The sequence below is a fragment of the Heloderma suspectum genome, chromosome 1 (assembly GCF_057233095.1).
Source record: "Heloderma suspectum isolate Gila_16-S chromosome 1, 16-S_ref, whole genome shotgun sequence".
In the NCBI taxonomy this organism is placed as follows: Eukaryota; Metazoa; Chordata; class Lepidosauria; order Squamata; family Helodermatidae; genus Heloderma; species Heloderma suspectum.
Window position 1 is genome coordinate 383,742,105 of NC_139458.1, and position 15,309 is coordinate 383,757,413.

The 15,309-nt window shown below is 42.1% G+C and overlaps 1 protein-coding gene across 1 annotated transcript in view; it reads left to right on the top strand.

Annotated features, from left to right (window-relative positions):
• The window catches only part of GLP1R (glucagon like peptide 1 receptor), a 110,160-nt gene that overhangs the window by 53,630 nt on the left and 41,221 nt on the right, over positions 1-15,309 (top strand). Inside the window, exon 8 of the mRNA XM_084820456.1 lies at positions 11,049-11,109. Within this exon, the coding sequence (XP_084676582.1) occupies positions 11,049-11,109 (61 nt within the window). The remainder of the gene's footprint in view (positions 1-11,048; positions 11,110-15,309) is intronic.

Consider the following 15,309-nt stretch of genomic DNA (forward strand, 5'->3'; position numbering starts at 1 on the left):
TATGCACAAATGTACACTTCTGCTAAAGTCCATTAGTGGAAGTGTGTATTTGCACAAGTGGAATGAAATTCTCATACATCCCTAAAAGAAACCCTGATTCCGTCAGTGAGCAGACGACAAAATGAAAGACGCCTGATAATCCCTGAAACACAGACAGAACAGAATGGATTAAAAAAATATGTACATCCCTATCCATAACCTTTCCAACAAAGGCCTATGCCTAATCCCATAATTTATTTAAATTCTCCAAAGTGTAAGGTACCAACAAGAGATAGTCTTGAAATAAGACTCTTAATGAGAGAGAGAAAACACAGAGAACAAGACAATAAACAAGACTTGGATCCCAAGATGAGTTAATGTAGGGAAGTTCAAAGAAGGACCCCCCCCCCCTTCCAGGTACCTACAGTCCCTGAAAGCCTTGCTGGGGAGTACTTGAAAAATGTGGGATGGAGCAAGGGGGACTTCTGGGAAAAGGGGGCATTGGACCAAATTGCGTGGAGGTTCAAAACCCTTCCATAGGTGGAAGGAAGCTTTCCATTTGCAGCAGGCTAAGATTGGAACCCACTAAACACTGTTCAAATAAAAACTCTTTAGATTACAATAAAAACAGTTAAAATAACTTGCCACACTCAGCAGTGGCAAAGGGACCGAGTAGTGTTTTTTCTCAGCTGAATTTGTCATAATGTACAGTTGAAAATAGCATTAATTCCTCCTGGGTTGTTCTGGTCCCAGGGGAGTTAGGATTGTAGCTGTAGATACCTAGTCACCTGATGGTGTTTCTAATACATTACTGTTTAGAAATCTCACACCATGCAGGAAGAAGTTGCCTGAATGAATTGTAGAGTAAATGATCGTATCTCTGAAGGAATCATAGATGACATGAAGAAAACAACCAAAGTAAGGGATAAGTGAGAGGGGACAAAAGTAACTATGGTTGTTTCCTCCCCATTTGGGGGATGTCTTTTCTACCAGATACTGTACATGTCTATTTATGGAAAACTCATTTTTCAGTTCACTACAGCTAATGTAGTGGTCAGCATTCATTATGAGTTCAAATGAGGGCAAAGTCCTTGGCTGTAAAAAGTAACAAAAGAATAAAAACAAAGCAAATTATGTTGGGGAAACAGAGCAAGGTAATTTACAAAGTACTGTTGTTTATGGCAGTGGTGGGCAACTTGTAGCCAAAACATGTAGAGGGCCACAACTCCCATTTTCCCTCACTATTGGCAATGCTGCCTAGGGCTGATCAGAGTTGTAGCCCAAAACATCTGGAGGGCCACAAATTGACAATCCCTTGTTTATGGATGAGTGCATGCATACCTGAATGTATATTTTATGTAAAGTAATATAGAGTTCTGGGTAGATACATATATCCATCCTGTAACGGAATGTATCTACCCTTAATTAATCCCAGTGGTGGCAATGCTGTCTAAAATTCTCTGAAAATGGCAGATTGTAGCTGAGTGCATTCACTTTCCCACAGACAATTGCTTACCTAAGGAAAATCATGGTGATAATGAGGAGTATACTGCTTTTCCACATAAATGCATCCAAAGTGCCTTACAACACAAGAATAGAAACACAAGAACAGCAATATATCAAAACATTATTCTAATAAATGGTCTGGTACCAGTTCATTTCAAAACATAATACAGCAGTGTAAAAAATGCATTTCAATTCTACTAACGTAACATTTCAGTTCATTACAAAATAGATAGTATCAATCGTTAAAACACAATATCAAGTGATATTATTTATCATTTGTTAAGATACATACGCCAGAGTCAGATATAATAAAGCTTTTTAATGCAATCAGATTTCCTGCATCAGAAGGGGTTGGAGGGGACCTCAAAGGTCATCTAGTCCAACTCTGTTATTCTAATAAATAATACAATTAATGGGAAGTTCCTCAAAAGTGCCCAGTGCAGAAAACAGTGGCCAGATTTCTTACAGCTGTCACTTTGATGTAGCAGTATCAAACAAGCTTATATAAGTATAGCAGTGGGATATATAAATATATAAGCTATACTTATATAAGTATAGCTTATATAAGTATAGCAGCACACATTAGCAGTGTACCTAATTTGTGAATATCCAAAACTAAAATACACTTGGGTAGGGCCTTATAAAGAACCAGTTTTCATGCCCTTTGGGATCATACCAGGCCTCCAGTGAAACAAACCAATTCCCTCTCACTAGGAGAGTCGCTAGTAGATTTTCCATCTCCCCTCCCTTCAAATGAAAACAGCTCACCTTCTGTCCACATGATGGCAGCAGTAGATGAGCAGGGGCTTGAATCTAGGTGGTGGATGGTACTGGGTTTAGGGATGTCAGAGAATTTCTCCATGAATCTCGGGGAGGCCGAATGCCAGCACATTCGGCCCCCTGAAATTGGTGGAGAAACGGTCTGCCCCCCCGCCCCCCCCGGGACGGGACTTACCTTGCTTGAATGTCCCTGGCGGCGGCCGGTCTTCTGACCGGCTGCTGCCGCCGCCATTTCCAAGTAAAACAAAAACAAAAACAAACGTGATAGGCTACGTAAATGTTTACGTAGCCTATCACGGCTGACTTTGGGGGAAAAAAAAAAAAGCTCGTACGCAAATGGCGGCACCCATGGGCGCCGCCATTTGCATTCCTTATTTTGGCACGTGTAGTCTATGTAAACATTTACGTAGACTACGGCGAAAATAAGGGCAACGTAAATAGCAAATAGCGTTGCCCTTATTTTCGCCGTAGTCTACGTAAATGTTTACATAGACTACACGTGCCAAAATAAGGAACACAAATGGCGGCGCCCATGGGCGCTGCCATTTGCGTACGTGCTTTTTTTTTTCTTCCAAAGTCAGCCGTGATAGGCTACGTAAACATTTACGTAGCCTATCATGGCTGACTGCAGGGATGCAAACGTCGGCGGCTACGGCCGCTGCCATTTGCATCCCGGCAGTCGAGGTTTCACGGCTGGAGAGACGGGGCGCCTCCCCCCCAGCCAGAATTTCGGCGGGGAGGGGCGGGGCGCCTCCCCCCTGGCCAGAATTTCGGCGGGGAGGGGCGGGGCGCCTCCCCCCCGTCCAGAATTTCAGGGGGAGGGACGGAGTGCCTCCCCCCCACCGCGAAGCAAGCGTCGGGATCACGTAAGGGACTTTCGTCCATCCCTAACTGGGTTTCTCTGCTCTCCTGGCTGCTGGGAACTACTCTGTGACCTGCAGCTGATGACCTCTCACATGGCCCCGTTCTTTCTCACTCTGACACAATTCTTAAAGGCTCCAAAAGCAACAGAGGCTTAGGGGTGGGGGCAGCTGATGTGATGTTTACTTACTTCCACTGTGATATGGAAGTGGTGATGAAGGAATGACAAAGCCACCGGCATCATTCTTTGGTGAAAATATCCAAAAGTCAGAACCTTGTGATGAGGCAATTTGAGACATTACAGCAGGGGTACACAACCTTTCCAGCCCCAAAGGCCACAGTGATACTGGCTTGGGATTCAGGCACCATATATATGCATTGTGCGCATTTGCGCACACAAGCAATCCTGATATAGATTGGTCTTTCCTCACTGCTGCTACAAGCAAGGGAAGAGTGATCACGAACAGCAGAGAATTGGGGCACCTGCCCCCCCCACAAATGAAGCACCCCTGCCCTTAAAGGCACATAGAGAATAAGTAAATAAAGATCCTAACTTCTGCTGCTGCAGCATTTATACAAACAGCTGTGCTGGCAACAAATAATCTGCCATTCAGAAAGAGTGAAGAAATTAACATTCTCTTCCCTGTCAGAGGTAATTTCATTCCCTCTGTTGCCTTGCTGGTGACAAGGAGCTAGTATACAACATTGGCAAATGCAATAGAATTGTAAGGAAAATCTGACTAGAAAAAATCCAGGAGGGACTCTTAGGTCTTGTATAATAGAAGAGGAATGATTTAGAGAAGGACTCTTTCCATTACCCAATTATCGCTCTACTCTTCTTGTAAGAGACTTGTCAAAGAGAAGCGTATTGAAATCTTTATTAGGATATATACTACACTGTTCACTATCAGCTCTTTAGTAGAGAACCCAGCTTTTTGTGTGTTGCTGCTTTTTGAATCATTTCTTTTTTCCAAGAGGATCAGAGAATAGCCAAGGTACCTCATCTGTTGTTTTTCTAACTGAGGCTAGACAGTAAGATGTTAGCAAGCAAACATTTGGAAAGGACTCAAGTCTGCTGCAGGTATCCTACCAAACAATCATTCTTCTTTGATTGTTGGTCCAGTTTTCACTGCCTTCGCCTTTCTCCTGGATATAAATGATGGGGACAGGTGTTAACAATATTTCTTCTACAGGTTGATTAAACCACTGTCAAAGCAAGCTGGAGAAGAACTGGAAAACATAGACCTGTACTTGACTTAATATGATGCTTGTCATCTTATTTGACTTCTCTCTCAGCCTCTATCTTTTGTAGTATACTAATCGGAAGTACTGTCGTTTTGAAGCATATCAACCTTCCCCAACTTGGTGCCCTCCAAATGTGTTGGACTACAACTCCCAACATGCAGGAGGGCACCAGGTTGGGGAAGGCTGCTGTATATCCTTCAAGTTCTGCTTATTTCCTAAGACATTTGACAGAGCTCCATTCCAGAAATGTCGTATTCAGTTAGTTGATCAGCTCACAAGCAATATCTTGTGATAACAAGATAAACAAGGTGTAAACAACCTGTTTACACACCGTATTGTTAACCTTTTGTCTTCTCCAGCTCAGATTATAGAAACACAGTGAATTGTTCTGGCCTGGACAACCCTTTGTAGCTTACTTCAGAAAGTGAGTCTAGAAGTGAGACTTAAAGGAAATACTGAAGGCAGAAAGAGTTTGACATTAAGATCCCAGTAGTTAGTCCTTTGGAAAGTCAATTGCTTGCAACATCAAAAAAGTTTGTGGAGTCTTGTCTTACTGATGTATTCACAAGGAATTCTTCATCTTCAAACTATAATGCCTTGTCAGAGTTCAGTCAAAGTTTAACAGATTAAAACAGAAAAATTAAAATCAGTGCTCCCACTCACAAACGCCAAATGTCCAATACCAAAACCAGGGGTGGGGAACCTGTGGCCTTCCAGATGTTGTTGGACTACAACTCCCATGTTTCTTGGCCATTGGGCATGCTAGCTAGGGCTGATGGGAATTTATGTCCCAGGATGTGATTTGAAGGTACATGAGGCAGCCACCTTGCTGATGTTAAGCAGGTCTGGGTCTGGTCAGTGCTTGGAGGGGAGGCTACCTAGGAACCACATGTAGCCACTTTGAGTTCCATGATGGAAGAAAGATGGGTTATGAAATAAACAAACAAACAAACAACATCTGGAGGGCCACAGTTTCCCTATTCCTGACCTAAACAATCATCCTACCATTGACATCCTTCTGAAAATAGCTTCCAAAAGGATTTCTGTTAGTAATTTGATACAGAAAGCAGTGGAGTCTTTCAGCTCTTTTTTTACTCTGATTCATGGCCATCAGCCAAATAATAGCTCATTAAATAATTACTAGTTCAGACAGCTAGTTTAAAGCTATATCTGCATCTGTTCAAATCATGAGTTGCTTTAATAGTGGAATTTATTGCTTTGACAACTGCCATTTTGAGGCTCTGTATTGCTTGGTGGCATAATAGCTGTTGAAATGGCTAATCTAAATCTAAACAGATCCAGGGAACCTGTTGGGCTGACTCATGACACACCTCTGGTTTTTACCTCTTGCCAATTGAAGAGGCAAAAACTACCTTGTAACTCTTCTTCTTGCATCTGGGTGGCAATAGCAAAAGATGCAGGAACCAGCTTAAGGCTATAATGCTATTCTCAACATGAATTAACTTCCAAAGGTCAGTCAAAGGGCTTGATCCAGGCCGAACCAGGCAATAACTGAAGACTAAGACAAGACAACATGACTGCAAAATCTATTTCCAGGAAACCCTTAGGGGTTTTTGAAATCAAATTACATGGGAGATAACAACTTTTTTGACTTTGCTATAAATCACAAGTGCCAATACAAATTGCACTGAGAACGTATTGTAAATAATTAGGTTTAGAAGGATTAAATAGCCTGAGGTTGTCACCTTTAGATTAAGGGTTTGGGACAATAAAATATACCTGGTCCCCTGTTGAGAGACTGTGCCACATTTTAATACTATAACAAGCTTATTCTGGAAGAAGATGCTAGCTGCATTTGGAATAAAAGTCTGCCATCTCTTTTTGAGATAGGAGATAGTTTTAAAGGTACCCCACTTTCAAGCTGTAAGAAGTTTCAGGTAGTGTTATACTTTGGTTTCCTTTTGATAAAAGAGCAGTAGAAACATCTTTACAAATTTGTAAGGCAAAAGGAGAAGGGGACGGCAGAGGATGAGATGGCTAGATAGCATCACGGATGCAATGAATATGAACTTGAGCACGCTCCGGGAGAGAGCGCAGGACAGGAAGGCCTGGCGTGCTGTGGTCCATGGGGTCACGAAGAGTCGGACACGACTGAACGACTGAACAACAACAAAGTAAAACAAGCACACCCCTGTGAGAAGTGCCCCTTGTTCAGGGCTCTAGCTAACATGGAAAGGGAGCATTATACTCCTGCTTTATACTCCTATTTTTTATATTTTTTATTAATATTTTCTATATTTTTTATACTCCTGCGTGTACCTTCTGTGGAGAGAGAAAAAGGACACTTTTTTCTCCCCCCCCCCACGGGCTTCCCCCACTGTGCTAAAAGATAGGTGATGTGAATAATACCCTGGAGACCCACTGCGGGTCAGAGCAGATAATATTGATCAAGATGGAGAAATAGGCTTTCCTGGTTGGAGGCAGCTTCCTCTGGTGCTAGAGGGCTCAGGTTTGGAGCTGCTATCCTTGAACCTGAATGTTTTATAGCTATGTATGGGGTGATGTGATGTAGAGGGTGGGAATGGGAAATGGTTCCTTTTTATCTTTCTCCCTCCTGAAGCATCCCTGTGTAGTGCAGGGAGGGATGTTTTTAACATCATGGCGCATCCTCGTCCAGAATACTTAAGGCTGCAACCCTAAACATGCTTACTAGGGAATAAGCTTCTTTGGACAACATGGGACTTAGTTCTGAGTAGGCATCCATAAGATTCTACTGTAAGCTGTTAGGGGTGTGAGCAGGCAATTCCCTCTTCTCCCCACCAGCCCAGTCTGCAGTCTTCTCCCCCCCCCGCCCCCACCCCTTTCAATTACACCTCAACATTCCATATTTCTGGAAGCTCTTTGTCATTGTCAGCTGTTTGGAAGTTTAAAAAAACCATTTTTCTTTTAATTTATAAACATATATTTCTGTGTACCCAGGGAATCCCTTGAGCAAATAGAAATCACTGTCTTATTTTTGAGTGTTTTGCTTCCAAGCTATAAGCACTCAACCACCTGAGTTTTCTGTTAGAAGGAATGATATTACAGACAACATACTGGAAGCAAATCGCCACTGTATCTGCTGACTTTGCAGACCACAAGTGAGCACCTTGTGCACCTTGTCCCATCCCACCTAAACAGTTTGTACACCCAAGGGATTCACTGTTCAGTACTGGTAGTAATGTATTCATACGCACGCCTGACCTGATAGATATTTTATAATTGCACAGTGGTAACTGTGGATGCAGTATATCAGTGCAAAGAACAGACTCTTAGGTCACAGGTATGCAAAGCATTCCAAACCCTCAGGGTTGTTGGTCCTGACAAGAACAGAATCATAGAGGTTAGCAGCAGCAGCCTTATCTGAATTCACCTCTAGGCCAGAACTGCACCTTGTATCATATCGATACGATCCCATCATGGTGATGCTATGTCCGTCTTGAGCATTTATCTCTCATAGCACACACAATAACATCTGTTGTGGTATTTTGGATAATACGGAATAAAAAGTGGGAAATAATGCTAGAAAAGTGGTATACAGAATGCCTAATTTGTCCCAACAGTTATCAGTGCACTTTAATACTGATAAAAAGCAGTAGTGTAGATCTTGCCCTAGTCAGAACACTGCAGTTTGTTCAGTAACAGCTGGCTTCATCTGGTCTGTCCTTGTTTAAAATATATTACTAATAATTGGATGCCACTTAATTCAAATATCAGATAACACTATAGAATATGGAGATCCTTCTGATGTATCTAGGCTATTGAAATCTCTACAAATCATAGCAGTTATTGCTTTGCTTTGCATATCTGTTTGCTCTACAGAAATATAGCCTGTTCTTTTTTGAGTGTTCATGACTCATTTTAGAAATTTTATGGTTGGATCCTTTTATTAATACAACTTTAATTCCTTGCAAAGTCAAAAAGGTAACATTCATAGTAATTAAAAAAAGTTTCCTTGGATTAAAGGCACACCTGGGTTTGGAAATGATCTATGGTGGGACATCTAATGCATTTCTCCAACATCACAGCTGGACTGAGTAAGTTCTTGCTCATTTGTCTTGGCAGATAGCTTTGTTGAACAACTCCAGTGATGGTAATTCTCTAGTCTCACAGGACTTCTTCTCATTGTCTAAACTACTACTACTCTAATTTTAAAACTTTTCTAAAATGGGCTCCAGCACAGTGAAAACCTATTACTTTTCTTTTCTCCCCAATCCAATAGGTGTTTTACCTTGCTTTGTTGTTTTTATAGCAGTTAACTTCTCTACTGGCTATCTAGGGAATAATGTACCTTAACAGAATGTTAAAATGGTATCATGTGTGTTTAAACTGTTTCCCGAAATTTTCACCCACTGTTGGTCTAGCAACACTGATTACTCCTCCCAACTTGGACAAAAATCGTATTATTCAATTTAAAACTCCATTGTGCCTGGACATTGGGCTAATTTGCACAAAAGCCTGTAAAGCATCTGGATGTAAGGAAGCCTTTGGGCATCTGTACACCAGCCTAAAATCCTGCATTTAAAACGGGGCTTTCTGCTTCCGTTTCAAATGCAGGATCGCAACGACTCCATTTTCACATGCTCCCCCTCCCTCCTCCCCCTCCCCCTCCCCGTATCTGAATCTTCCATTATCTTTCATTGATCTCTCTCCTCTTCTTGCCGCTTTTCCTCTTTTCACGAGGAAACTCAAGTGGAACACAACGGGTAGCGGATAGCTCATTATCTGCAATCTATTTAAAAATGGAACAAAGGGCATTTAGTACAGGAGGGTCACAGCAGGTCACAGTGTCATGTAAAGAGCCTGCAAACTTCCATGAAGGAGCAATCTCAATAGCAAGATAAAAGCTCTGTGTGAAGAAAGCCTTTGACTAGTTATTGCAACTATTGGGTCTAAAACAACTGCTATATAGGATCAATACAGATGTTATGCCAACACCTTTTTTCTTCTTTTTTCTGTGAACAAGGTTCGAATGGGTCTCAGGTACACACTCTTCCCCTCTTCTCTCCTTCTGATGTGTGGCAAGCTGTGACACTTTTCCTGAAAAGCAGGACTGTAAACCAGGATTTGATTCTGGTTTGCAGGGCAAGCATAAAACATAGTTTGCAACAGAAAATTGAGGTTTGCTACCAACTAGGAAGGGAGGGAATTTCAGAGAGGGAAGAGAAGAAAGTATACAAGCTCAAAGTTTATTCCAGGCTCATTATGTAGTGCCAAATCATGATTTGGCATGATGTCTGAACCAAATTATAGCTAGCAAGAGAGCCCTGCTCCACCCCTCAGCAGTTGCTATGCTATTTCTGCCGTCACGTTGCTACTTGCCTGCTTATCCTTCTTTGCAGTGCTTTGCTTCATGCAGCAGAGAGATGAGAAAAGGAAGTCACAAAAAGAGAGGGAGTATTGTCCTTGTTTTTTCTGTGTCTGGGTGCTGCTGAGGAGGCTGAGTAGATAAGTGGTAGCAGTAGTGGTGTGATACTCAGAGGGCTGTATGTAGCAATTTTCCGATTCAATAGCTACTGCAGCTAGCTAGGGGCTTCTGTGCACACAGTAGCCGATTCACAAACTCTTGTGTAGACCAGCATGTTGTTTAAACAGTCCCTTGTCCCAAGATGATACCTAGGTCATTTCAGATTTATATAATTGGGAATAAATATGAATAAGAGGTTTAATGCAAAAAGGTTTCTCTGCCTGTCTTTATAGTCTCTTCTTCTGTAGTGACTCCCTGTAGCAAAACATAGTTAATGAGATGGTTCTCTCTCTTCATGTGCACCCACTGTGTTTGCATGGTTCGGTAAACTGTACTAAGCCACTCAGTGCACTGGTTGTATGGGAGCACCTTTCATCTAAAATACTACCATCTCCCAGTTTTAGCAGGTTGGGCGGGTTGGAATAGTGCTCATAAGTAAGGACATCATCTTTCCATCAGAGATTGAGTGGCTCTTTGACTGCCCCGTTTCAGTAACTATAGAATATCTGTTATGCAAATCATTCCATACATGACATTTACTGCCTAGGACTCTGGGCAGTTTTGAACCTATTCATATATGAGGCTACTTCAGATCCTTCTGTCAGCGGTAACAGCATTTCAGCCACATAAACAATAGCATTAATGAACCCCATGCAGGTGGAGGGGGGCTGTAGAATGTTGACTATATTTTCTGAAGCCTATGATCAAAAAAGTATAACTGAATTTTTCTTGTGTACCAGAATTGTGTGGCCACCTTTCTGCTAATGTCAACTGACTATTTTTGTGTTTTGTACCAGCAGTTATTTAAGAAATTGTGGGAATGTGGCAGTTAATTTCTTTGAACTTTTTTCCTGTGTGTGTGTATTTCATACACTGTGAGTGGCACAGGTGCAAGCATCTAGTAGTCCTTGTGGTTTATTCAACCAATCTAATGAAACTAGGTTGTAGGATTAAACTCGGTGCTTCCAGTTTATGATTTTGTAACATGAAAATTTGTTCATGGGGAGGGAGATGGTTTTTTAAAAGCCATCCATTTTTAAAAGCCATCAAATAATTCTGGGGTGTTCTAAGCATAATGGGCTCTGCATACTATCTGCAATCTCACTTTGACTAAAAGAAATTCTATGTTGTATAAAAGCTTGAACCACCTTCCTGTTTCCTTTTCCTTGTGTCTCATTCTCTGTGCATATCTTGTTTCCTCTTTTTCCAGGTGTGCCAATGCTGTTTGTTATCCTCTGGGGAATTGTCAAGTACCATTATGAAGATGAGGGGTTGGTTCAGTTCTAATTCTTAGCTGATCTTTTGTGAGGGTTGTGTCTGCAGGGAGGGGGAAGGTGCCCATTTTAATTTGGCTTGATTGCTTTGGCAGTGGCTGTTGCATTGGCATCTTATGCATTTGCTCATGTTGTAGCCTGGTTAGAGTAGATCATGTTTTGTATTAGAAAAGCCTTTCATTACATTTCGTTAAATAAGCACAAGCTTTTGCTGGTCAGCTGTTTTCTGCATGCTTAAATATGTGTCTCTTTGGAAAGGTATACTGTTTGATATCCCCCACCTGTGACTCATCACACCTGGCCAGGCTATCTCTAAACCTCTGTTTCTAGTGGCAGCCTTTACGGGCAGCTTAACCCATGAAGGACGCAATCCTATGCATGTTTAGACAGAGAAAAGGCCTACAACTCCCAGCATGCCCCAGCCAGCCATACTGGCTGGGGCATGCTGGGAGTTGTAGGCCTTTTCTCTGTCTAAACATGCATTGGATTGAGCCCTAAATTTCCTGTGTGTGTATCCTATAATACCGTGGATGTTGAGGGGCAAAGTTTGTGTTTTTCCTCAAGTTAACATGAGCTGGGGATCTGATACTTGCACCAGTTTTCAATGGTTGATTTCTTAGGTAAAATGCAGTATTCAATAGTGGCAATCTGACAGTGCTAAACACATTGCCCTAGTGGGGTAACCATTCGCGCAGTGGGAAACTAGTGCTTGCTAGCACAACCCAGGAAACTAGCTGAAACTACAGCTTCTGGAACTGGACAAATCAGTGGAACTCCCTTCTGTGAGCTCCTCTGACTTGTCCCATTCTGGAGTGAAAGTTTCGGCTAATTTCTGGTTGTGCTAGGCAGCGCTAGCTTCCTGTTGCGGTCATTCCTACCAGCGCAGCAGCAGCATTAGTTAACTGCCCAAAGAAAGGGAAATACAAGATGTGGCGGCAGTCACCAATACAATCCCCTGGCTTTAAAAGGGAATTCCCTAAAAGGGAATTAGACAAATTCAGGCATAAAAGGTTATCAGTGACTACTAGTTCTGATGCCTCTGAATAGCAACTGCAAGAGAGGACTATTGCCCTCCTATCCTGTTTGTGGGTTCCCAGGGACATCTGGTTTTTATGTATTTATTTATTTAAATATTGATATACCACTTCTCAGCCCTCAGTTGGTCCCCAGAGCAGTTGACAACCGTAAAACAGAATCCTGATACAGTAAAAACAAACAAAATAAAAGCAGCTGCCAGCAAAGTTAGCTCAGTTAAAACTCATTAAAAGCCTGGTGAAATAAAGCATAACGACTGCTCACAAGCTGAGAGGAAAGTTCCCCAACTGGGGTGCTGCCACCAAGAATGCGTCATCTCTCATTCAACCACATCTCCCTTAGCAATGGAACAGGGCTTCCAAAGATGACAGTAATTAACAGGCAAGTTCATGCATTAGGAGGTGGTCCTTCAGATATCCTGGTCCCAAACCATTTAGGGCTTTATAAGTAATCATCAGCACCTTGAATTTGGCCCAGAAATCGACAGGAAGCCAGTGCAGATGAAAGAGAATTGGTGCAATATGATCCAAAATGTGGACACCCAGTAGCATTCTGACTATTGTATTTTGCACCAGCTGCACTTTCCCAACATGTTTTTTTTAAAGTATTGCAGTTAAAGGCATTGCAGTAATTTAATCTAGAGGTAACCTAAGGCATGTATAACTGTGGCGAGATCCACCTCCTTCAGGAAGGCATGCAGTGAGCGCACCATTCAAACCTGGGAAAATCCATTCCTAGCCATAGCAGCCACCTGAATATCCAGGATCAATGCAGAATCTTGGAGCATCCCTAAACTCTGTGCCTGATCACTCAGAAGTGGTTGTATTTTTACTCCCAGATCAGTTTGTGCACTGAACACCAGTACCTCTGCCTTTTCTAGATTAAGCCTCAGCTTGTTGGTCTACATCACTGCACCCAGACCAGTGGTTTGCCACTGTGGGATACTTAGACTAGGTCTTTGGTCTGATCCAGCAAGGTTCTTATGTTCCCTCATTCTGGCAGTAATATGTGATATTCTAGAGGATGGCAAAAGCTTCCAACAACTTTTGTATCAGTACAGTATTCTCTTGCAAAAAAGATGCTATTCTCAATAGGGGCATGAATACCTATTTGATTTTACTTGAGTTATTAGACTTGTTTATAAAATACACAGCCCTATTTTCTGTTTGGGTGGCCACTTGCTACAGCGAACTACACTACTCAAAGGAAATGAATTGCACTACCCTGCACGTTGTCCTTTATCTTTTACTATTTAAATGAATTTGAGAGAAATGTCAGAATGGACATTTTTGAACAAAGAGTTGTATTTCGCATATTCAGTCTTCCGCCCAGTTATGTATGCTTTAATCACCTATTAATTAAACAGATTGAACAGGGTACAGGATTGCAACAGGGACAGATTGACCTTACCATCCTACCATGATGACTGCTGCACTATTTGCACCAGCTAGACAGTATCACTATCCTATTCTCACTCAGCATCACCAACTCACTAGCAATTCTAGAACAATAAATGCTGGAGAAATTACTATTCCAGTAAGCCTTTGTAAGTCTTTTTCATAGATTTAAGGGATTAGACCTGATAGACAGAGTGCCTGAGGAACTATGGACGGAGGTCCGTAACATTGTTCAGGAGGCAGCAACGAAATCCATCCCAAAGAAAAAGAAATGCAAGAAAGCAAAGTGGCTCTCTGATGAGGCTTTACAAGTAGCTGAGGAAAGAAGGGAAGTGAAAAGCAAGAGGGAAAGGGGAAGATATATCCAAATGAATGCAGATTTCTAGAGAATAGCAAGGAGAGACAAGAAGGCCTTAAATGAACAATGCAAAGCAATCGAGGAAAACAATAGAATGGGAAAGACTAGAGATCTTTTCAAGAAAATCGGAGATGTCAAGGGAACATCATGCCCGTGCAAAGACGGGCATGATAAAGGACAAAGAAGGCAGGGACCTAACAGAAGCAGATGAGATTAAGAAGAGGTGGCAAGAATACACAGAAGAACTATACAGGAAAGTTCTTAATGTCCCTGATAGCCATGATAGTGCGGTCACAGAACTTGAGCCAGACATCCTTGAGAGTGAAGTCAAGTGGGCCTTAGGAAGCATTACTAACAACAAAGTTAGTGGAGATGACAGTATTCCAGCTGAGCTATTTAAAATCCTAAAAGATGATGCTGTGAAAGTGCTGCACTCAATATGCCAACAAATGTGGAACACTCAACAGTGGCCACAAGACTGGAAAAGGTCTGTTTACATTCCAATTCCAAAGAAGGGCAATGCCAAAGAGTGTTCAAACTACCGTACAATTGCACTCATTTCACATGCCAGCAAGGTTATGCTCAAAATCCTACAAGCTAGGCTTCAGCAGTATGTGCACCGAGAACTACGGGAAGTACTAGCTGGGTTTCGAAGAGGCAGAGGAACTAGAGATCAAATCGCCGACATTTGCTGGATCATGGAGAAAGCAAGAGAATTCCAGAAAAACGTCTATTTCTGCTTCATTGACTACACTAAAGCCTTTGATTGTGTGAATCACAACAAACTGTGGCAAATTCTGAAAGAGATGGGAGTACCAGACCACCTTACCTGTCTCCTGAGAGAGCTGTACGAGGGTCAAGAAGCAACAGTAAGAACCGGACATGGAACAACCCATTGGTTCAAAATTGGGAAAGGAGTATGACAAGGCTGTATATTGTCGCCCTGCTTATTTAACTTATATGCAGAGTACATTATGAGAAACGCTGGGTTGGCTGAATCACAGGTCGGAATTAAGATTGCCGGGAGAATTATCAACAACCTCAGATATGCAGACGATACCATCCTAATGGCAGAAAGCCAAGAGGATCTAAAGAGCCTCTTGTTGAGGGTGAAAGTGGAGAGAGCAGAAGCTGGTTTGAAACTCAACATTAAAAAAACTAAGATCATGACATCTGGCCCCATCACTTCCTGGCATATAGAAGGGGAAGAAATAGAAACAGTGACAGATTCATGGCTACAGTCACCGCAGACGGTGACCGTAGCCATGAAATTAAAAGACGCTTGCTCCTTGGGAGGAAAGCTATGGCAAACCTAGACAGCGTAGTAAGAAGCAGAGACATCACCTTGCCGACAAAGGTTCATATAATCAAAGCTATGGTTTTCCCAGTAGTAACATATGGCTGTGA